The sequence below is a fragment of the Pelophylax lessonae genome (genome assembly GCF_965119305.1).
Source record: "Pelophylax lessonae genome assembly, chromosome: 3".
NCBI classification, from domain to species: Eukaryota; Metazoa; Chordata; class Amphibia; order Anura; family Ranidae; genus Pelophylax; species Pelophylax lessonae.
Genome location: NC_138770.1, coordinates 547,726,705 through 547,752,197, shown reverse-complemented (window position 1 = coordinate 547,752,197; position 25,493 = coordinate 547,726,705). Strand labels below are relative to the sequence as shown.

General features: G+C 44.7%; 1 protein-coding gene across 1 annotated transcript in view; it reads left to right on the top strand.

Annotated features, from left to right (window-relative positions):
* Window positions 1-2,082: 2,082 nt before the first annotated feature.
* The window catches only part of IGF2R (insulin like growth factor 2 receptor), a 294,611-nt gene continuing 271,200 nt past the window's right edge, over window positions 2,083-25,493 (top strand). Inside the window, exon 1 of the mRNA XM_082249744.1 lies at window positions 2,083-2,215. Within this exon, the coding sequence (XP_082105870.1) occupies window positions 2,094-2,215 (122 nt within the window). The 5' untranslated portion in view covers window positions 2,083-2,093. The remainder of the gene's footprint in view (window positions 2,216-25,493) is intronic.

Here is a 25,493-nt window from a genome sequence, read left to right as displayed (position 1 = left end):
GAATTACACAGGTTCTGAGGCTGACATAATGCACTAAGTGAGTTTAATTACCACCTTAACCGGTTTCCAACAACACGCCGCCTTTTTACTGCGGCAGTGTGGCTCTCCTGCGCAAACCGACGTAGACCTACTACCCCCACTTGGCAGCGGGGAAGCCGATGCACGGATCAGGCGGCTCTGATTGCCGCCGACACCCGCGATCGCTCCCTGCTGAGAGAGAAGAACGGTCAGCTGTTGTAAACACAGCTGACCGTTCTTCTCCCTGGAATGATCATAGAGTGCATGTGATCCTTCTATATAGGAACACGGGTCTCTATGATCATTTCACAAGCCCAATCCCCCACAGTTACAAACACTCCCCTAGGGTTACATTTAACCCCTTGATCACCCACAATGTCAATGCCAGTGTCATTATTACAGTAACAGTGCATATTTTTTTAGCACTGATTACTGTAGTAATGTCACTGGTACCCCCAAAGGTGTCAAAAATGTCAGTCAGGAGTCCGATCTGTCTGCCGCAATGTTGCAGTCCCGCAAAAAATCGCAAATCGCCGCCATTACTAGTAAATAAAAAAAAAAAACAATAAAAAGGACATAAATCTTTCCTGTAGTTAGTAGACGTGATAACTTTTGCGCAAACCAATCAAATTACGCTTATTGCTATTTTTTTTACCAAAAATATGTAGCAGAAAACAAATTGGCCTAAAATGTTAAAAAATTTTGGTTCTAAAATTTTTTTTTGGGAGAATGTTATATAGCAGAATGTGAAAAATATTATTTTGTTTTCAGAATTTTTACTTTTTGTTTATAGCGCAAAAAATAAAAATCGCATAGGTGATCAAATACCGCCAAAAGAAAGCTCTATTTCTGGGAAAAAAAGGAGATCAATTTTATTTAGGTACAGCTTCGCACGACCACGCAATTATCCGTTAAAGTACAGAATTGCAAAATATGGCCTGGTCATTAAGGGGAAAAATCTTCCGGTCCAGAAGTGGTTAATCAGCCACAGAACCTGTGTAATTAATGCGTGTCCTGGTTTAAAGCGGAAGTATACTCAAAAAAAAAAAAACCCTGCAAGACAAAGGCATAATGAGCTAGTATGCATCGCATACTTACCTTAGAACAAAGCCCCGACACGGACCCCCGGACACCGCTGTGGGAGCGGACATGATCCCTCGGCGTCTCTTCCGGGTTCGGCGGCGCTGTAAGTGGCCGGAGCCACGATGACGTCACTCCCGCGCATGCGCGCGGGGGATTAACTTTCCGGCAACTTCCCGGCAAGGAACTCTGAAGGTCCGCCAGACCTTCAGAGCACATGCGCCGCTCGCGTCAGCAGCTGCATGCAGTGCAAATATCTCCTAAAGACCTAAACCGTGCAGGTTAAGGAGATATTAATTGTACCTACAGGTAAGCCTTATTATAGGCTTACCTGTAGGTAAAAGTCACAAAAACTGGTATACTACAGCTTTAAAGGGTGAGGTGACAACTCAAGAGGTTGTAAACCCATACAATTTTTTTTTTGCAACCTGAAAGAGAAACACATAATGAGCTAGTATGCATCGCATACTAGCTCATTATGAAATACTTACCTTAGAACGAGCCCCCGCCGTGCCGCCCGCTTACCTGTATGACGGGCGACATGTCCAGTCACCCGTCTTCCGGGATCGCGGTATCCGGGCCATCTGATTGGCCGGAGCCGCGGTGACGTCACTCACGCGCACGCGCGCGGGAGCCGACAGTCACGGCACGAGCAGTCGTTCCTTCAGAGCGCATGCGCCAGTGACGTCACTGGCTGCATGTAAGGTAAATATCTCCTAAACGGTACATGTTTAGGAGATATTTACAGTACCTATAGGTAAGTCTTATCATAGGCTTACCTATAGGTAAACGTTGCAGAGGAGGGTTTACTTCCTCTTTAACACCCTGCTAGCCCCCTACAGCGACTACCCAGCTTGCACAACAACACCCTAGCAGTGACCATCGCTGGGCGCTAGAGGGAGACGACGAGACACGTCCAGATCACGTGTGGGGCAGTAGGCGGGGTTGTCATGTGATGGTCACATGACGTTGTCTTGCGCTGGCTGTATCTGTGTATGGTGGGGTTGTGCTCTAGATTCGGCCGCAGCATGGGACCCCGGGGAGCCTTGCTGGTAGCTGTGCTCCTGATTATCGCCATCGGACAGTCCTCAGGGGGAGCACCGAGCGAGCTGTGCGGGTAAGAGGAGATCACTGCTGTCTATGGTAGCTGCAGATCTGTCATCGGTGCTGGCCATGACAATGCACAAGCCTCATATAATGTACAGGAAGCTTCCCATCTACTACACAATACATATGTCCTATCCACCCTGGCCTGTGTGTTGTTAGATCGCTGTCACCTCTCATGTGTATCTGTGCTGAAAGGGACAACTCAGGAAGCCACCATGTCATAGTGTTTGGTTGGTGTGATATTCATTTTAGGGTGGCATTGTGTGTTATATATGATTGCCCTGCCAGAGATGGCCATACACTGGCCAATCTGCTTCAGATTTACCAAAACTAGGCAAACCTAAACAATCAATTCCCTTTGTGTCCTATCAGACAGGCCATTGGGCTGCATTTTGTTGGTAGATCTAAAGCTGATTGCACAATCAGATTGTATAGGCGGGTATGGACAGCCTTATGCCTTGTACACACGATCAAATAATCAGACGACTTATTGATTGCATTTTGTTGCATGATACTAGTATCCAATTCAACAATGTGTACTAAACGTATGATTTTATTTTTTTAATTTTTTCATACGATTCTGGAAAAGCTTCCTGGTTGTGTAGCTATGTCTCCTGTGCAAAACAATGGCAGAAAGGCTTCTTCTGGGTTATTTTCGTGTTTCTGATCATGCGTGGTCTTTGTCTATCGAATTTTAGTGGACGCATAGTGTACTTATTTAAATGGTTGTCGTTCGCTGGGCTATTGTATGTCAAAAGTTTTCGTGTTTGTCCTTTCGGATTTTTTTGGACGAAATGTCGTGATCGGCTGTCGAAAGCTTTGTACTAACGATCAGATTATCGTGCGATCAATTTGAAAACTATTTTTTTTTCTCGTATGATTTTCTGATCGTGTGTACAAGGCATTAAAGTATACAGTCTTCTTTTTTTTTTATAACAAACATGTTATACTTTCCTCCTCCGTGCAGCTGGTTTGCACAGAGCATCCCAGATCCTCCTCTTCTCTGGTCCTAGCCCCTTCCTCCCATCAAGTGCCCCCAAAGCAAGCAGCTTGCTATGGGGGCACCCGAGCTGAGTCGCAGCTCCATGTGTCCATTCAGGCTCGGAGCTGCCGTTTAGTCCCTCCCCTCTCTCTCCTTATTGGCTAACTGACTTTGACAGCTGCAGGATCCTATAGCACCATGGCTGTGTCTCAGCAAATTAGGAAGGAGAGTCCCAGACGGCTGAGGGACTTGTGGACATTGCTGGACAGAAATGGGGCACAGTTAGGCTCTTTTCACATGCTGCACTGCCTGTTGCAGTCCGTTCTCTGCTCATCGGGGGATCGATCCGCCGATCCCCGCTGAGCAGGCAGATGACAGCAGATGTCAGAGCCCCACTGCTCTCTATCCACTTGCCGACTGCCTAACGCCGATCTACGTCGGCAGTCAGCCCCTCACAGGCAAAGTGACGTAGGGCTACGTCACTAGCTTGTGAGGGTCTAGGGAGCGAGCGCGCACCCCCGGAGGCACGCTCCCGCGTGGTCACGGACCCCCCCGCGCGTTTGACCAGCGGACCCGATGTCCGCCGGTCACTCGGCGATCGGCGGGGGAGAGGGAGAAAGGCAGGCAGCTTGTGTAAACAAGCCACCTGTCATTCTCCTCGCTGTAAAGACACTGATCAAACGGATCTACTATGTAGATCCGTTGATCAGTGTCCTTACAGCTCAAGCCACAGCCAATCACAGTAGAAAGCACGCCCCTAGGGATACACACAGCCCCTCCCTCCCAAATAAAGTTAACCCCTTCACAACCAGTGTATTTTTACAGTAACAGTGCATATGTATAGCACTGATTACTGTAGAAATGTCACTGGTAACCCCAAAAGTGTCACAAATGTCAGTCAAGGGTCCGATCTGTCCGCCCCAACGTCGCAGTACCGCAAAAAAAATCACAGATCGCCGCCATTACGCGTTAAAAAAAAAAAACAACAAAAATGACAAAAATCTTTCCCTTTGTTAGTAAACACGATAACTTTTGCGCAAACCAATCAAAATACGCTTTTTGCGATTTTTTTTTTTTTTTTTACCAAACATATGTAGCATAAAACAAATTGGCCGAAAATTTTAAAAAATTTTGATTTTTACTTTTTTTTTGGGGGAATTTCATATAAAAAAATGTGAAAAATATTGTTATTTTTGCAAAATTGACGCTCTTTTTTTGTTTATAGCGCGTGATCAAAAAATCGCACAGGTGATCAAATACCACCAAAAGAAAGCTCTGTTTGTGGGAAAAAAAGAACGTCAAATTCGTTTAGGTACAGCGTCGCACGACCGCGCAATTGTCCGTTAAAGTCACGCAGTGCCGAATCGCAAAATACCCCCTGGTCAGGAAGGGGGTAAAATCTTCCGGGGCTTAAGTGGCTATGGAGGATCGGATGAGAATGACCCGCCTGTCCATTTTCATCCGATCCGATCCCCTGGACGGATGGAAAATAGGGGTTCCATCCTTCTGGATTTCACAGACCGGATCGGATGCGGATGGCAGCGGGTGTCAGCGGACATGTCACCGCTGACATCCGCTGCCTCATAGGGATGCATGGAGGATCCCAACAGATCCACCTAAAAAACTGACAGGCGGATCTGATCATTCGTGTGAAAGGGGCCATAAGTATTAGGGGGTGCTGGGGAGGCTGCTACACACAGAAGGTTTGCATGGAATGCATCAAGATAAAAATCTTCTGACTTTACATCACCTTTAAGCCAAGTAGACACTGCAGGTTTTTTTATGTTCAAACCAGCGGGCTGAACAAAAAAAAACAAAAAACAAAACCTGACCTCTTATGGGCCATACACACTATAAGAGTTTCTGAAGACTTTTGTCTTTAGACTTACCAAAACCATATAATATGAGGTCAGACCTAAACACTTTCAATTTGTATGCAATCTGGCAGGCCCTTGCACTACATAGAAAAGGTAAATCTGAAGGAAATCTAACCACAAAAGTTGGATAGTGTGTATCCAGCTTTAGATTGGAGCCGCTTTACTAATAATCCAATGTTAGTACAGCGATATCCCCTGCTGTGCTATTATGTTCTGACGGGGATCAGCCTGTGATCAGGGCTATATCGCCTATCCTGGCAGCAAGAATCAGAAACATCCGATGGTATGACTGACAGGTGATGCGATTAGCTGTTCTGGCCGGGTGGTAAAAAGGAATCGGACATCTACCGATTATCTGTGGCTAGAGACAGATGATTACACTGGATGCAAACCTGGTGAAATTGCAGGTAGCCTGCAGATGTTCAATTTCCTCTGAACCTTTCCTATTTGCCAACACTTGTAATTTTAGCCGCTGGAAGCCTCCTATTCTTGCAGCCAGAATTTGCAATATCTCCCTGGGGCTTTGTTATCTGTATTTGGCATGCATGTGGAAAGAGGAAATCCCATGGCTAAGTGGTTAGTACTTCCACCTAGCAGCACTGGGGTGGTTGGTTCAAATCCCGATCTTGGTACCACTTGCCTGGAGTAGGGCTGGGCGATATGGCTGAAAACTGTATCATGATATCAGTGTTTCATATCGGTCGATATTGATATATATTGATATTTTTTATTACCCATTTAAAATAAGGACCCTAGGGTGAGAATGCAGGGTGGCGGGCATGGTGCAGGAGAATGCAGGGTGACTGGCATGGTGCAGGAGAATGCAGGGTGACTGGCATGGTGCAGGAGAATGCAGGGTGACTGGCATGGTGCAGGAGAATGCAGGGTGACTGGCATGGTGCAGGAGAATGCAGGGTGACTGGCATGGTGCAGGAGAATGCAGGGTGGCTGGCATGGTGCAGGAGAATGCAGGGTGGCTGGCATGGTGCAGGAGAATGCAGGGTGACTGGCATGGTGCAGGAGAATGCAGGGTGACTGGCATGGTGCAGGAGAATGCAGGGTACTGGCATGGTGCAGGAGAATGCAGGGTGGCTGGCATGGTGCAGGAGAATGCAGGGTGGCTGGCATGGTACAAGAGGATCCGTGGTTGTGGGCATACTACAGGAGATGCAGTGCTGTGGGCATGGTACAGGTAGACCATGCCCGCAGCACTGCATCCCTTGTAGTGTGCCCGCAGCACTGCATAACGGCAGGTAGTGAAGCTGTTTCACTTACCTGTTCCAGAGGCGCCTTCGTTTTAAAAATGGCGCCGCCCGGCGCCGATACGTCATTGCGCACCCGCCGCCACCGCTCGTGTAATTTCGGCTATTCCCGGCCTCTCCCGAGCGGCGGCGGCGCGTGCGCAATGACGTGTTGGCGCCGGGCGGCGCCATTTTTAAAAGTTTAAACCCGTCAGAGCGGACTTTTCGATTTATCGTTCAAGTTTTCTTATTGCTATCGAGCACGGGACTATCGCGATACCTATCGGTATCGTTTTATCGCCCAGCCCTAGCCTGGAGTTTCCATTTTCCCACTGTGCCTGCTTGGTTTTCCTCCCACACTCCAAAGACATGCTGGTAGGTTAATTGGCTCCTGTCTAAATTGGCCCTAGTATGTAAACACACCAATAAATGGCGCCTAGGGCAGGGATCCTCGAACTACGGCCCTCAAATCCCATTGTAAAACTCTAACATTCACAGACATGACAAGAATTGTAGTTCCTGAACAACTGTAGGGCCATAGTTTGAAGACCCCTGACATACGGCCATAAAGCTGCTGGTACACAAGGTGACCATACAAAATCTTGTACTTAAATACAATAATTATACTTATGTTTATTGGCCCCAGTAGAGCTGCACAATTAATGATTAAAAATTGCAATCTGGATTCAACCCCCATTCACGATTTTAATCCAGCATTTCCACGATTCATGTAACAAGTGCAGAGCAGTTCTCTGCTCACAGCTGTAAAAAAAAAAAAAAAAAAAAAAAGCAGCCGGCAAAGTTTTATTACAACATTGCTCAGGGCTGAGAGATGAAAATAAACATTGTATCGTTTGGTTCTTTTGGAGATCAAAGGGATCAACTTGGGTCTGTAAATGAGGTCAGTTTAACCACTTAAAGACTAATCCTTTTTCTGACACTTGTTGCTTACAAACTAAAATCGGTATTTTTTTTTTTGCTAGAAAATTACTTCGAACCCCCAAACATTATATTTTTTTAGCAGAGACCCTAGAGAATAAAATGGCAGTCGTTGCAATATTTTATGTCACGCTGTAATTGTGCAGTGGTCTTTCAAAGCAGTTTGTTTGTAAAAAATACACTTCAAAGAATAAAAAAAGTAAAAAAAAAAAAAAAAGGAAGCCGTAAAGTTAACACAATTTTTTGTATAATGTGAAAGATGATGTTACGGCGAGAATCGTGAGAAAATCCTGATTTTTATTCTAAGCAAAAAAAAGTTTTGATTCTCATTTTATCCAGAATCGTGCAGCTCTAGTGTTCTGGGATAATGTGTGCCCCTGGATTTAAACTTTGTGTCTGAAGATGCACATCCATTCCTGTATGCATGTATGGAAGTGCTGTCCCATCACACAGCCATAGCCTGTCATTGATTTGTACAGGTGTCTGTATGGAAACACCCGTACCCCCAGGCGCAGCCGCGCAGAGATATACACTTCTATTCACTGTGTATGTCTCTCTATGGCCACGTGAGCGAGTACTGAATTTAGGTTTAAAGTTTATCCTCTCTTTGACACCTTGAATGCTGAGCTGAGGGAATCGAAAGGTTTTAGTGCAGATTAAACCCTGCCGCGGTTGTGGCGGTTTCCTGTGTCTCATCTGTTAAATGTCAAGTTCGGCCCACCGTGTTCTTCTAGTAATATTGGTAGTTTTTTTGGAAAACAGAAATGGAGTATAGTAGTTGAAACGGCTTTTGTAATATGTTCAGTCCTGTATTCACCATTATCCTAGAGATCTGGGGGCTGCAGACCCCTGATGCTAAGGAAGTAGAAAAAGGATCTGTCATGTGTAGTTCCATCTGTCATTGGATATAGAAGGTACAATACAGAAGGGGTAAAGTTTGACTTGGAGTGTAAAGTTATTTTTTTGTGTATATACAGTATGTGTGTGTGTGTGTGTGTGTGTGTGTGTGTGTATGTATGTATGTATGTGTGTATATATATATATATATATATATATATATATATATATATATATATATATGTGTCTGTATTTGTATATAAAGATATACTGTATGTGTGTGTGTATATATACAGTCTCTCACAAAAGTGAGTACACCCCTCACATTTTTGTAAATATTTTATTCTATCTTTTCATGTGACAACACTGAAGAAATGACACTTTGCTACAATGTAAATTAGTGAGTGTACAACTTGTATAAGGGCTCTTTCACACGGGCGATCCGATCATATCCGCCTGTCAGTTTTTTAGGCGGATCTGATCGGATCCTCCATGCAGCTCTATGGGGCAGCGGATGTGAGCGGAGACGCCTCCGCTGACACCCGCTGCCATCCGTATCCGATCCTGTCTGTGAAATCTGGACGGATGGAAACCCTATTTTTCCATCCGTTCAGGGATCGGATGAGGGCGGACAGGCTGTTCGCTCTCATCCGATCCCCCATAGAGAGCAGCGGGAGCTGTGACACCTCCCTCTCCGCACTGCAAGCGGAGACGGAGCTGTCATCCGCCGATTCCCCGCTGAGCAGCATGGATCCGCCTACGGAGGCGGACCGTGTGAAAGAGCCCTAACAGTGTAAATTTGCTGTCCCCTCAAAATAACTCAACACACAGCCATTAGGCTGCATTCACACTTGAGCATAGTGTTTTTACCGCGATTTTACCACGATTTTCAGGCGTTTTTTTTTCAGGCGTTTTTGGAGGCAGGCATTGACATCTATCCAAAACGTTGGTAATCAGCCCAAAAAGAAGCTCATGTACTTTTTTCAGCTACAGGCGTTTTGCAAAATGCTCAGATGTGAACAGGGGCCATTTAAATGAATGGGGTTTTACTTGTTGGGCGTTTTGGAACGTTTTTTTTAGCGTTTTTGGAGCTGAAAAACGCTCAAAAACGCCCAGGTGTGAATGGAGCCTTAATGTCTAAACAGCTGGCAACAAAAGTGAGTACACCCTAAGTAAAAAAAAAAAGACAAAATTGGCTTCAAAAGGGTCAATGTTTTGTGTGTGACCACCATTATTTTCCAGCACTGCCTTAACCCTCTTTGGCATGGAGTTCACCAGAGCTTCACAGGTTTCCACTGGAGTCTTCTTCCACTCCTCCATGACGACATCACAGAGCTGGTGAATGTTAGAGACCTTGTGCTCCTCCACCTTCCATTTGAGGATGCCCCACAGATGCTCAATAGGGTTTAGGTCTGGAGAAATGCTTGGCCAGTCCATCACCTTTACCCTCAGCTTCTTTAGCAAGGCAGTGGTCATCTTGGAGGTGTGTTTGGGGTTGTTATCATGTTGGAATACTGATCTGCGGCTCAGTCTCCGAAGAGAGGGGAATCATGCAGTGCTTCAGTATTCCCTCTGTATGTCTTTTGGGTTCGCAAACTCCAGCTATGTGATTGGTCGGAGCCGCGATGATGTCACTCATGCACAAGCATGTGGGAGCTGCAGTTTCCGGCACAGGATCTGAAAGCCAGACCTTAAGAGGCCATGTGCCGATGATGTCATCGGCTGCATGCACTCTGAATATCTCCTAAACTTTGCAAGTTCAGGAGATAGTCACAGTACCTACAGGTAAGCCTTATTATAGTAAGCCTTACTATAGGCTTACCTGTAGGCACAAGCGGTACTTCAGAGTTTACTACCACTTTAAGGGGTCTTTCATACGGGCGATCAGTTTTTTGGTTCCGCTCCGGTCCTTTTTTTTTTTCACGGAGCGGATGACACTTGTGTCATCCGCTCTGTATGTCCGCATATCATCCCATCCGTTTGCGGATGATATATGGACATAATGTAAGTCTATGGGCATTGCGGATGACACCGCTGACATCCGATTTTGCATCCTTTCTGTTTTTGAACGGAGGAAAAATAGGGCTCTGTTCCGTTAGAAAAAACGGAACAGAACTGAAAGGAAGAAAATCGGATGTCAGCGGATGGTATTCCACTGACATCCGCAATGCCATTGACATACAATATGTCCGCAAATCATCCGCAAAAAAATAGGATGATTTGCGGACATACGGAGCGCCCGTGTGAAAGAGCCCTAAGTGTAAGTAAACCCCATCTTATTTTCTTCTGTTGACTTTGTTAAAACACTTTCAGCGCCGGTTCACATTACCGCGACGCTACTTCCCGGGGGGCGACCTCCGAGATCGCGGTGCGAGCAGCGCGCCGTGACCTCGGAGCGGCCGCCACGGACTAAATAACATTGAAGTCTATGGCGGTTGCCTCCTGGTCGCCCCAAAGAAGCTCCGAACCCTTTTTCTAGGTCGCAGCGACTTGTGTCGCTCCTATTAGAACGGGTCCGCAGCTTCCCTATGGGAGGCGACCTGTGAGGCGACCAGGTCGCCTCACAGGTCGCCCTTGTGTGAACCGAGGCTTAATGTTCTATTTATCTGTTCAATAATTGTAGAAGACGACCCATAGATCCAGCAAGAAACTCAGGGAGCTCATGAAGTTCCTGGGCCCTCCTAATGTGCTACAATATATAAAATCTGATTTCTTGGGTTTAAATAAATTCATGCGGGGCTGGGCCGGGAACCAGGTAACCAGTATGTTTTATGTGATATGTTGCCGTTTGGCATTGCTCATAAAATACTAAATTTGAAGTTGAAAGTTTTTAATCGCTTTGTACAGTGACTAATGATGCACCTCTCTCCCCTTTGGAGTAGTTACAAATCTTGTGACTGGAGTTGTTGGCGCTTTTTATAGATTGTATAGAAGGATTAGAATGATGATACATGGAGTTTGTCAATCATGTGTCATATCTTAAACCAGACTACACTTGGGGCCTTTATCTGATTTCCACATCCTGCGTGTAACTTGCTAATTACCCATCTGTGGCTTTTCATAACGTAGCATTTTTCTTTCAGTTTTCTCTCTGTACAAATGTAGTACAGTTTTTTTTTTTTTTTTTTTTTTTCTATAGCTTTTCGTGATCTAAAATATTGAGATGGTAGAGGGCAGGTATGACATTCAAATTAGATTTTTTGCATTAACATGTACTTCACACAGCACATTAAAAGAGATGTTGGGGACTGTTTTTTTTTTTTTTTTTTGAATCCTACTAGGTAGGTACCAACTAGGTAGGTAGATGCTGCATCTGTCACCCACTGACTCTAATGGGCTATACACACTATAAGATTTTCTGAAGAGTTTTTCCTTTAGACTTACCAAAACCATATAATATGAGGTCAGACCTAAACACTTTCAATTTGTATGCAATCTGGCAGGCCCTTGCACTACATAGAAAAGGTAAATCTGAAGGAAATCTAACCACAAAAGTTGGATAGTGTGTATCCACCTTAAGGCTGAGAACCGAGTGATCAAACGCTGCCGATTGCTCGCTTCTCAGAGCTCCATGAGCAGAGAGCCAGTGATGTGTTGCTGCCATTCATAAAGGAGTTGAATATGTTGGGTGTCAACAAATGCTTGACTAATTTGTTGGTGACATCTGGCTTTCTCAGGGGCCACCTGTCATAAATAAAACACCTCTTTAGGGGGATATAAGGAAAGATGGTGTCAATTTGGCCTCAAATGCCGCCAAATGTGGCTTATGCCATCCTCCATGTATTGCCCTCTTCCTACTACACCCAAGTGCAGCTTGGCCCTTAGTGCATGCCCTCAATGAAAGTGGGCATCAGAGGGGGAAATGTACCAAAGGGAGCTACCATTTATTATAGACGCAGATATAATGTCTTGTCATGAGGTGCAACTGTAAATATGGAATATATACAAAACAAAAGAGGATACACTGAGAGGCACGGGAAAGGAAACTGGTGAGGGCAACATTGGGTCACAAGTGGAACACTCTAAGGGTCCTTTCACATGGCCGCTCCGTGTGTCCGCAAATCATCCCATCCGTTTGCGGATGATTTGCGGACATAATGTAAGTGAATGGCACTGCGGGTGTCAGCGGAATACCATCCGCTGACACCCGATTTTCCTCCTTTCAGTTCTGTTCCGTTTTTACAAATGGAACAGAACCCTATTTTTCCTTCCGTGTAAAAAACAGAAAGGAAGGAAAATCGGATGTCAGCGGTGTCATCCGCTGACATCCGCAGTGCCATAGACTTACATTAGGTCCACATATCATCCGCAAACGGATGGGATGATATGCGGGCACACGGAGCGGATGACAGAAATGTCATCCGCTCCGTGGAAAAAACAAAAAAAAAAAGTCCCGCAGCGGACCTTTCACACGGAGCGGCCGTGTGAAAGGACCCTTATTGCCTGCTTTACTAACCATGCCTGCTGCCTCGGTCAAAGAAAAAAGTCTTCTGGATCTGCGTAAATTGCAAGGATTTTAATCCTCTTTGTTGCAGATTCCTACCTTTTTTGTTATTCTGAAAAATAGCGGTTTGCCTGTGCCCATGTTCAGAGTGAATCTGTATGGGAGTGATTTTACAATTAATCAGCTGCAGCACTTGCATGGTTCTAATAAGGAAAATTGCAGGTTTTGCATCTCTTTAGACATGATTTCCTTTTGCGAGTATCTCGCCACAAATTACTTTTTTGTTGCAGCGGATGCTCATGAATTTGTATCTTAGTGCAGACACCTGGGAAAATCCAAAAATCCATAAGCCAATGACACATCTGGGGGTGGCCATCTGTGTACAGAACACCTCTAGGTAGCAACATTCAATTGCTTTTTTTACCGATTGAAAAGGAAAGGTATTTTTTAATATTCAATTACAGTGTATGTGTATATATATATATATATCTATTATATAATATATTAGTACAGAGCAAAAGCTTGGACACACCTTCTCATTCAAAGAGTTTTCTTTATTTTCATGACTATGAAAATTGTGTAGTCACCTGAAATGGTCTTCCAACAGTCTTGAAGGAGTTCCCAGAGATGCTTAGCACTTGTTGGCCCTTTTGCCTTCACTCTGCGGTCCAGCTCACCCCAAACCATCTCGATTGGGTTCAGGTCCGGTGACTGTGGAGGCCAGGTCATCTGGCGCAGCACCCCATCACTCTCCTTTTTGGTCAAATAGCCCTTACACAGCCTGGAGGTGTGTTTGGGGTCATTGTCCTGTTGAAAAATAAATGATGGTCCAACTAAACGCAAACCGGATGGAATAGCATGCCGCTGCAAGATGCTGTGGTAGCCATGCTGGTTCAGTATGCCTTCAATTTTGAATAAATCCCCAACAGTGTCACCAGCAAAGCACCCCCACACCATCACACCTCCTCCTCCATGCTTCACGGTGGGAACCAGGCATGTAGAGTCCATCCGTTCACCTTTTCTGCGTTGCACAACGACACGGTGGTTGGAACCAAATTTGGACTCATCAGACTAAAGCACAGATTTCCACTGGTGTAATGTCCATTCCTTGTGTTCTTTAGCCCAAACAAGTCTCTTCTGCTTGTTGCCTTTCTTTAGCAGTGGTTTCTAGCAGATATTCTACCATGAAGGCCTGATTCACACAGTCTCCTCTTAACAGTTGTTCTAGAGATGTGTCTGCTGCTAGAACTCCGTGTGCCATTGACCTGGTCTCTAATCTGAGCTGCTGTTTACCTGCGATTTCTGAGGCTGGTGACTCGGATGAACTTATCCTCCGCAGCAGAGGTGACTCTTGGTCTTCCTATCCTGGGGCGGTCCGCATGTGAGCCTGTTTATTTGTAGCGCTTGATGGTTTTTGTGACTCCACTTGGGGACACTTTGAACTTTTTCCCAATTTTTCAGACTGACTGACCTTCATTTCTTAAAGTAATGATGGCCACTCGTTTTCCTGTACTTGGCTATTTTTTTCTTGCCATAATACAAATTCTAACAGTCTATTCAGTAGGACTATCAGCTGTGTATCCACCTGACTTCTGCACAACACAACTGATGGTCCCAACCCCATTTATAAGGCAAGAAATCACACTAATTAAACCTGACAGGGCACACCTGAGAAGTGAAAACCATTTCAGGTGACTACGTCTTGAAGTGTGACTCTACAATTTTCATAGTCATGAAAATAAAGAAAACTCTTTGAATGAGAAGGTGTGTACTGTGTGTGTATGTATATATAATATATAATCTCCATTTTGTTTTTTCTCCATAATAGTGGAGTTAACCTTTTAAGCAGGGATCTCTAAACTACGGCCCTCCAGCTGTTGCAGAACTAAACGTCCCATGAGGCATTGTGAAACTCTGATATTCAGACATGATGGGAATTGTAGTTCCTGAACAACTGGAGGGCCATAGTTTGGAGATTCTAGCTTTTAAAGTCTAAGGCTTCTTTCACACGGTCCGCCTCCGCAGGCGGATCCGTGTTGCTCAGCGGGGATCGATCCGCGATCCCCGCTGAGCCGGGCGGATGACAGCTCCGTCTCCGCTTGCAGAGCAGAGAGGGAGGTGTCTCAGCACCCGCTGCCCTCTATGGGGGATCGGAGGAGAGCGGACCGCTTGTCCGCTCTCATCAGATCCGCTCCGATTACTGAACGGATGGAAAAATAGGGTTTCCATCCGTCCAGATTTCAGCACAGGATCGGATGCGGATGGCAGCGGGTGTCAGCGGAGGTGACCTCCGCTGACACCCGCTGCCCCATAGAGCTGCATGGAGGATCCGATCAGATCCGCCTAAAAAACTGACAGGCGGATCTGATCGGACCGCCCGTGTGAAAGAGCCCTTAGTCTACCATTTAGACCAGGTTTCCTATTATAACCTAAAGCATGGTCACATACAATCCTCCTGTTAATGGCTAAGATCACTATTTAAGAAAAAATAATGCATATCTTTTTTTCAGGTAAAAAAAAAAAATGCTGCATTTTTTTCTTTCTTTCTACAGGAGCCTGTAAAGCATTGCACCCACAATCAGTGAATTGGGAGTGCATTGTCCGGCTCCTGCACACTATCCCTCCAGCTTTGTGCTGGGCTTTCATTTAGAAAAGGAGGGAGAGTGAATGGAATGCATGCTTGTAGTCCATTGATAACCACTAGCCCTTCTGCTGCAGTGGAAGAGGGGCTTGTAGTTTGTTCATTCATAAATCCCTGTGAACGAATGGGCGGGGCTGTGTGGGCAGAGCCCCACACATCTGCGCTGATTTTAAATTTGACAGCGGCTGTAGGGGGAGAGGAACAGCTGTTAGTTGATACAAGGGAAGAGGATCGGGGGCAGGAGCTGGAACACGTTACACCCTAAATACAGGTGTAACATGTTCCTGAAGTTGAACTTGCCCTTTAACTATTCTTTGACAGTCACCCCCATTTCCACATTTTAAATTGTATGATTTCTAGTTGGATAATTTTCAGTTAATAGTTAAATAATTTAGCAGCAAGCAATTAAAATCTCCCATGTAGCTTATGCCTCGTACACACGCGACGATTGTTGGCTGTGAATTTTTGGCCAACGTCCGATCGGCCGATTGTCGGCTTGTTAGTATGATGCTTCCGACAACCGACTGCGACTTTTCGGCCGAACAAAATCTGGTGTGCATGCTATAAAATTTTTTTTGGCCGTCAACACAATCAGTCAGTACAGATTTCGGCAGAAAAAAATCAGATGAGCAAGACTGGGCATGCTCAGAGAAGAAAAAACACACGGAAAGTAAACCAGCACATGACATCACTTCTGAAGTTGGTTGTTGTTGGCCGAGAAAATTAGTGTGCAGTCTAGAGCACATTTCAACCAACAAAACAACACTGGACAAAAGACGGCCGATCGGTCGGCCAACAATCGTTGCGTGTGTACGAGGCATTAGACCTTTGTCTTCAAAGGAAACCATTTTACTCTAATGCTATGTTGCAACTGTGCAATTCAGTTAAAGTGGACCGTTTTGTCAACCATCCAGTACCACCAGCATCTCTAGCATTGTATATAAAAGATGAAATTGGACGTTTTGAAGCATGGGTATAGGTAATTCAAGGCTGTTCAATGTATTGTAGGGCTTCGTTGACACCCGTTGGTGGATGTAGATGCGCTGGCTGCATGTTGCAATGGTCAAAATTTGACATATGCACGCAGGAGCGTGGTTGGAAACGTGCGCCTTCACCTGCATGCGTGGCAGATTTTAAAATGCTGCTCTGTCCATGCAGTTTCAGCATCTGCATCTAACTCTGTAGGCTGCCTGCACGCAAATTGGGGTGGATGCAGGCACAATAATAAAGGTGGCCTGCGCACAGAGCCAGTGTCAGTGCCTGTCTGAGTAAAGCTTAAAGGGGAATCTTCTTTTTTTTTTATTAGCCTAGTCCGTTGATAAAATTGAATACTGAGCAGACGTGAGATTGCTTTAACCCCTTGATCACCAAGCATGCCTGTAAATATACCTTCGCAAACAAGCGGTTACTAAAGAACACGGAGAGCGCAAAAGTCATTTAGACCGACCATAAATAACATGGCTTTTCCTGCCATTATTTTCACTTCACCGACCAGGAAACAATTGTCAAAGTTTACAGGTGAAAGCCAAAATCATTTCCAAAACTTTATCTCCCATTGCTGTGGATATCCTATTTACACAGGTGAAAATTTAACTTGCAATGACTTTTGTATGTTAGTTTTTTATCATTGTTTAGCTCAAGATTTGCATCACTCTTTTCATATTAGAGAGCAGCGGGTGATAAGTAAAAAGTACAAAACAAGGAATGTAGAGACACATGACTATTGGATTTTTGCTGTGTGCAGCTTAGAGAGGTTGGCTATGGGGACCAGTCAAGCAGATTGGGGAGAAACTAAGCAAGAGAGCCTCTTCTGCAACCCTTTAGTAATGCACATTTGCAACCTCCCCCCTCCTTCTTCTTTTTTTTTTTTTTTTTTGTGCCTAAAGTTTTTGGGTTTTACTACTATTTTATTGGTACAGAAAAGAAGAGTAGCATTTAAAAAAACCCATAACTTTTGCAGAATAATCCTAAAGAGGAAAGGTGAAAAAACCATCTGCTACAATAGCGCACCAACTTTGTAGGGACGCAGCCCCCCACAAAATGGTAAGGAAAGTAAAGGAAATAAACATTTAGTAATTGTAGTGAAACACTGTAAAGGAGATTATGGTTAACCCCAACTGTTCATCTAGGTTGCGTATGGAAGGAAGAAGGGAGGGGGGGGGGGGGGGGGAGACCTGCCCCTCATGACAGCTAAACACAATGCAGTACTATGCAGGATAACAATCTAGAAACATTGGATAACACACAGGGTATGCAAGTAGGGTATTGGGCTTGACAGTTTGGGGGAACCTGATAAGCTACTCCTGGATCGGATGAGTTATGCGATTTACGGTTGTCCTGTTCATACTATCATCTGGGTGGGCTGCCCCGGTATGGGGTAGTCTGTGTGTAACTGGGGCTAGCGATCAGAAATAGAAGAGGTAAAGGGGGAAAAAAAGAGGGAGGAAGAGGCACATTCACCCCCCCCCCCTCCCTCCTGGCCAGGCCAATTTTTAGCTTTCAGCATAAAAGCATTTCAGCATATAGCACTGTACCCAAATATAAATTTTTTATTTATTTATTTTTTTAACGGGGCTTTCTTTTGTTGGTATTTAAAGTGTTACTAAACCCACAACAGTAAAATCAGTCTGTATATGCAGTAAAGCATGCTTGTTATACTTGCTGTGAAACCTAAGGGGTAATCCTCTGCATTGTGTAAAAAGGCTCTTTGATCCTGTATGCACAGATCCTCCTCTTCTTCCACTGACTCCAGAACATGTCCGGATAAGACAGAGCCTTTGGAGTCAGGCTGCACATGCTCAGTTTGAGGTGTATTGCTAGAGAATTTTTTTTTTTTTTCTTGGGAGATTGCATGTGATCAGCACCAGGCCAATCAGCACTGTCCAGACAGAGGGTCTGGAGCCCTGCAGCCTCATAGGACAGCTCAGTGCAGTATGAAAACTCCTCCTACAAGCTTCTCTAGGAACAGATGGAAGTCACAAGACTGCTATATACTGCTGATGAGAAAAGGTATTTAGCAGTTTATTTTGACTAAAATAATTGCATTTCCATGTTCTGTGCACTGTGGGAGACCAGATATAGTGAATGCAGGGTCCTGGGTTTCCTAACACTTTAATGACCACTGGGGTTTTTATTTTTTGATAAACAAAGGAAGACCAAACATTTTGAAGAAAGAAAAGGTTTTCTCAGTTTCTGCTATAAAGTTTTGGAAATAAGTCATTTTTCTTCACTGATGAGCATGATGAGACTGCACTAATGGACACTGATGGGGCGACACTCATATCAGTGCCCTGATTTTGGCTGGGTTCAAACTGGTGCAAAAACAGACATTGCATGTGATTCGCACCTCATTGCTGTGCAGATCACATGCGATGTCTGTGCAATGCATATTCAGCCATACAGATTTTATGGCTGAATTTGCATCGCATTCAGACCAAAATGGTCCAGGACCCTTTTTTTGGTCCACACTGGAAGGTGTTTATACCCATGCGATCCGATTCCTGTACCATTTCACAGTTCGCACTGCGATCTGCGAACCAATCTGTGGGTGTCATTAACTTTACATTGACACCCGCAGCGGTTCGCAGAGGACAGTGTGAACTGCCTGCGAGTGACATACGATGGGGGAAGTCGCACTGGAATCGCGCTGGTTCCCGCATCGCACAAGTGTGAACCCAGCCTCGAGAATGTACTCCATCTGCCCTGTCAGCCTTGCCGGTTACCGGCTCTTCTTTACTCATACAGACACAGCCTGTGAAGAAAGGACTACCGATAACCGGCAAGTCTGTTTACATGTGACAAGATGTGATTGGCCCTTTACTACGAACCGTAAGCAGTTGTGCCCAAAGGTGGTGCAGGGGAGTCGCAGTTCTAGGACAACGCCCTCCCAGAACTGGAGAGCTGCATTGTAGCTGTCTATTGGCTATAGCGTGGGTGGGAAGGGGCTACAGCAGTAGTAAATTCTGCTTGTTTATTTATACCTACAGCTAAGCCTAAAATATGCGCCCCCCCCCCCTGCACTCCCAATGGATGGCATGCCGACCATTGAGGGAGCTGTGCCACAAGCCTTGACTCCCGCTTGACCATTTAAACAGCCGGAGCTTGCAAACCTGGAAGGAAGGCCAGGTGAAGATGGAAACCCTGTCAGTGGTGACCTTGTGCCACTGGAGGGATTTGTTTTAACCACTCCTGGACTGATACTGCGTTACTTTACCTGACAATTGTGCGGTCGTGCGATGCTGTACCCAAATTGATGTCCTTTTATTTCCCCACAAATAGTTTTCTTTTGGTGGTATTTGATCACCCCTGCGATTTTTTTTTTTTTTTTTTTTTTTTTTTTTTGCACTTAAAACAAAAAAAGCGACAATATTTTTTACTTACTGCTATATAACATTCCCAATTCAAAACAATTTTAAAATCTATTTTTTTTTTTTCATCATTTTAGGCCAATATGTATTCTGCTACATATTTCTGGTAAAACAAAATCCCAGTAAGTGTGTATTGATTGGTTTGCGCAAAAGTTATCACGTCTACAAACTCCGGGAACGATTTTATTTTTTTAATAGTAATGGCGGTGATCAGCGATTTTTAGCAGGACTGTGACATTGCGACGGACAGGACACCTAACTGACACTTTCGGGGGGACCAGTAATATTACTACAGTAATCAGTGCTAAAAATATGCACCTTTACTGTACTAATGGCACTGGCAGGGGAGGGGTAAACGCCAGGGGCAATCAAAGGGTTAAATGTGTCCCTAGGGGGTGCTTTCTAATGTTGTGAAGGTTATATTCACTGAGTGAACACAGAGACCTGTGTTCCTAAATAGGAGGAACACAGGATCCCTGTGGTCATTACTGACAAAACAGCGGTCTGCTGTGTTTACATCGGCAGACCGCCATTCTGTCTCAATGGGGAGCGATTGCGGGTGTCTCGCGGACGCCGCACCTGCTCATTGGCTTCGCCTCTAGCCTATCACCGCATGCACCCACAGGACCTGCTACACGAAGCGATGTACATGTATGTCGTTTCGTGTAACAGCCGAACTGCCGCAGTATAACTACAGCGGCTAGTCTGCAAGTGGTTAAGTAGAAAGAGGATCCTTTTATTTCGTTTATTACATTTCATATTGCTGTGTTTCACCAGCCAGCTTTTTTGTGCGCTAAACTTAGTAAGTAGCTACCATTGTGGTTTCCTGGCAGTTACAATGTAATACCAGTGCAATAACTTGTATTTCTTTCTTCATGGCTGCAAGCCTGTAAACTTTACATCACCCCAGTAACTGTAAAAGAGGAGTTTTTGTCTAAAAGCTGGGGGTATATTATAACCTATTAAAGGGGATCACTGGTGCATATCCTGTCCATGCCTATTTCTGATAAGCTAGGGTTACATTGATGGCCAGGCACAGAAATAGCTTCTTTATGATGGCATTGCATCTCCTCTGATATGGTAGCTGACTCACAGCCTCCCAGTGCTGTGGAATGGGTGACAGGCTGGGCCTGGAGGAAAAAAAAAAGCCACTTGTACGTTGCTAACGGAAAGTTGTGTCATTCACAACTTGTTTCAAGCTGAAAGGTCAGGGTGCCAGAGTGTGCTTCCACTATATAAAATTCATGATGGCGGCGGCTATGCTAGACGGTGGATACAAATTGATGATTTCTTTTAAAACAAATTTTTATTTGTATCGAATATTTTTTTAATAAAGTGCTTTTGGAGTAAAAAAATCTATGACCCATTAATGATTTAGCTTATTCAGCATGAAATGGAGCTTAGTTATGTAGCATGAGGCTGTATATTTACATTTTTGGTAAACTCATTCAATGAATCCAAGCTCTGCAAGCTGAGATAACATGCACTGCATTGATGAATTCACACCATTTTACAGTAACTCCCAGCCAGAACCATCATGGCAGTGCCTGTTAGTGGGCATCCACTCACCTGCTCCCGCCACGTCCCGCACCTTTTTGTGTCACTGCCGCATCACCAGCCGTCCCAATAAAGTGAATGGGACTGTCGGTGAGTCAACAGCAGGTCAGAGGATTAGCCGCTGCGGGATAGAGATGACTGATTATGATTTTAAATTAAGCCTTTTTTACTAGTGTATTAAATCGTGATATAAATCCAATCTACACTGATGCTGGATCTGTTCCTGTCTTTATTATTTATTTATTTATTACAGGTACTATATAAAGCACTCTCAATTTACACAGTGCTTTACGCATTCAGTGGGTAAAATAAGTATTGAACACGTTGCAATTTTTCTATGTAAATATATTCCTTAGACTGGGTTCACACTAGCTGCGGCTCATAGCACGGGGTCCAGTGTGTTCCTGTTCTAAGTTTTTCAGGTGCGAATCTGGTCCCAATTTTTGCTTTCATTCAGACCTGAAACCGAGCTTAAGATGCACAGGACCATTTTCCAGTGTGGTCACACTCTCCTGTCATGCAAATCAGATGCAAGGAAGCCCAGATCCAATTCGCATAATTGTGAACCCAACCTAAAGGTGCTATTGACCTGAATTTTCACCACAGCCTATGCGATCCATACATAGAAACCAAAACAAATAAGTTCAGAAATTAAGTTATGTGTAATAAAAAAAGAATGACACAGGGAAAAAGTATTGAACACCTGAAGAAAGGGAGGTGCAAAAAGGCATGAAAAGCCAAGACAGTGAAGACACCAGCTGAAATCTATCAGTACTTAGAAAGTAAAGCCCCGTACACACGTACCGATCGGCCGTCTTTTGTCCCCGGGCTATCCTGTCCGCTGAAAAGTGCAAAAGACTGCACACGAATTTTGTCTGCCGACTGCAGAAGTGATGTCATGTGATGGTTAACTTTCCCTGTGTTTTTTCTTTTCTGAGCATGCCCAGTCTTGCAAATCTGCTGTCTGTCGGCCGAATTCTGTACTGACTGGCGAACAGTCGGCCATTCTGGTGTCGGCATACAAAAATTTTAATGCTTGCACGACAGATTCTGTTCGGCCGAAAGTGCGCTGTCGGAAGCATCATACCAACAAGTCAAAAATCGGCCGATCGGTCGTCGGCCGAATCTTTTCGGCCGACAATCTGCACGTGTGTACGGGCCTTTAGTAGTAAAGTAGTAGTAGGTAGTAAATTGGAAAGCAATCCTGCCCCTTGTAAGTGCAAATTAAAATCAGCTGGTTCAATCAACTGATGGTCTTTAAAAAGGTATCATTACCAAGGTGTCGCACAAGAAGTCTCTTATGATGGGTAAAAGCAAAGAGATCTCTCAAGACCTTCGCAAACTTATTGTTACTAAACATACTGATGACATTGGTTACAGAAGGATTTCTAATCTTGTGAATGTTCCAGTGAGCACTGTTGAGGCCATAATCTGAAAGTGGAAGAACATAATTTCACCGTAAACCGGCCATGACCAGGTGCTACTCGCAAGATTTCTGACAGAGGAGTGAAATAATTATGAGAAGAGTTGTCCAAGAGCCAAGTCCCACTTGTGCTGAGCTTTAGAAAGAACCGGAATTAGCAGGTACTATTGCTTAAAAGAAAACCATAAATAATGCTCACCACGCAAGACTCCATTGCTGAAAAAAAAAGCATGTTGAAGCTTGTTTAAAGTTTTACTGTACAACATTTAGGCAAGCCTGTGAAATACTGGGAGAATATAGTCTGGTCAGATGAGACCAAAATTTAACTCTTTGGATGCCATAATACACACCATGTTTGGAGGTCAATGGAACTGCACATCACCCCAAAAACACCAAACTAACAGTGAAGTTTGGAGATGGGAACATCATGGTGTGGGGCTGTTTTTCGGCATACGGTACTGGCAAACTTCATAGTGTTGAAGGAAAGTTGAATGGAAAAATGTACCAAGTCATTCTTGATAAAAATCTGCTGCCATCTACCAGGTCGATGAAGATGAAACGGGGGTGGACATTTTAGCAAGACAATGATCCCAAACACAAAGGCAAGGAAACTCTCAATTGGTTTCAAAGAAAGGAAATACAGCTGCTAGAATGGCCCAGCCAATCACCTGACTTGAATCCAAAAGAAAATGTATGGAAAGAACTAAAGACTCTGTCATCTGGCTATGCTACACAGGGTTACCCAAGCCATGCTACATGCTAAAACAGAAGCAATTTTGTTGGGCAAACTGACCCCCTATGAACGGCTATGGCGACCCTGGATTGACCATTGCCTCCCACCAGGCCTTGACGACAGCCTTGTACTCGCCTGATTGGGCGTCCTCATTACCCGCTCTCTTTTCTCATCGGGGCCCCTAGGGGGTTTGAGGTTCCCCCCTGGCACCTGCTGTTACATCCTCTCCTACTTACCCTACTTTCTTTCCAACCCTGCCAACCCAGCCCCCGGCGTACCCAATTAACAGCTATACCTTGGTTTTGGTTGAGACCCCTTCTGTGTGGGGGTCCATCCACGCAGTGTGGCCTCGGCCACACCCACAATTTGAGTATACCCTCATTGCTTCTCAGACGGGACGCCGGGTCGATCCCATTGACGTATCACATTACCTGTTATTTGAATGTTATATGCTGCAGTTTTGTATTTTAAAGCGCCTTGTTTTATCACGGCATGTACCTAATATTTTCACTGCATATTACTGTACCATGTTTCTTTTGCTTTTAATAAAAACCGTTTAAAAAGAAAGTTAAGGACTAAAGATCAGAGTTCTTAGAGGAGGCCCACAGAAAATTCAAGATCTGAAGACTATTTGAGTATAAGAATTGGCCAAAATTACATCTGAGTAATGCATGGGTCTAGTTTCTCCATACAGGAGGTGACCTGAAGTAGTCATTACCAACAAAGGGTTTTGTATGAAGTATTGAATACGCTAACTGAAATTTATTTAACACTTTTTCCCTTTTGTCATTTAATTTGATTACACACAACCTATTTGTTTTGTTTTCTTTGTAGGCATGGGTTGTTACCGAAATTTAGTGAAAATTTCATGTCAATAGCACCTTTTAGAAATCTTTTACCTAGAAAAATGGTGACGTGTTCAATACTTATTTTACCCACTGTATATTGTACATCCACATCACATCAGTCCCTGCCCTCAAGGAGCTTACAATCTAATGTCCCTAACTCGCATTCATACATACGAATACTAGGGCCAATTTAGACAGCAGCCAATTAACCTACCAGCATGTCTTAGGAGTGTGAGAGGAAACCGGAGTACCCAGGGTAAACCCACAAAGGCATCGGGAGAGCATGCAAACTCCAGGCGTATAGTGCCATGTTTGGTATTTGAACCAATGACCCTAGTTCTGCCAGGCGGAAGTGCTACCCACTTAGCCAATGTGCTACCATTGGTCTACCATATACAAGGATGACCAGTAGCCAAACATAAAGCATCGTTCATATAGAGGCCTACTATAGCACCACCAGTTTTATGAAGTGAAGGCATACAATACAGTTTCAAAAGAAGAGGAATCAGATGGCCCAGGTCATTTAGAGCTTACAATCTAAAACATTCATCCTTTCATGGACCATACTGTTTGACATCATGCTTAAAGCGGAGTTCCACCCTAAAATTACACTTGCCTCCATCTTCATGCCCAGGGTCACCTGAAAAACAAATGGATAATGACAATTTTTTTTTACTTACCTGGTTTAGAAGAAAATATACTCCCCTTACTTCCTCTTCCTCCCCTCGGCGGCCACGGCGATTCGTCACTTCCTGGCTTGCAATGATTCCTGGGAGCTGAACGCCATCGCTCCCAGGAATCAATGCGCCTGCACCGGCCCCAACGTCAGTTCCGGTGCAGGCTCCGTCATACCTTGCTAAACAGCTTCTTGGCATGCCCAGAAGCTGTGCAGGGATGATGCTGCGGCACCGGAAGTGACGTTGGGGCCGGTGCAGTGCATCGTGGGATGGAAGAGGATGCAGAAGAGGATCGCGCTGGCTTCAAGCTGCCCACACCTGAGATGGCAGCGCTGGACAATACATTTTCAAGGTAAGTATTTCTTCTAAAAGGTAAGTGCAACCCGGGACAGATCAGAGGCTAGCCATTGTGGACTGCACTAGCCCTGACTGTCCCGGGGGTATTTTTATTAAAAAAACGTTCCCAGGGTGGAATTCCGCTTTAAGTGATGGCTGCGTGGAAGTTCTCAGGGCTGGTTTCTGACAGTGACAACTGTGGCTTATCCCTGTGTAATGTGTTGGAATGGCCAGATGTCTCTATTGGAAGTTGTAGGACAGGGTGACCATGGAGGAGTAGAATTTAGCTACAGGCAAAGGGCGTTCTCCCTCCATAACTGGAAGTGCCGGCACAATAACCTTCATCGCAGGATTACACAGTATTTAATGAAAGCTGCTTATTAACA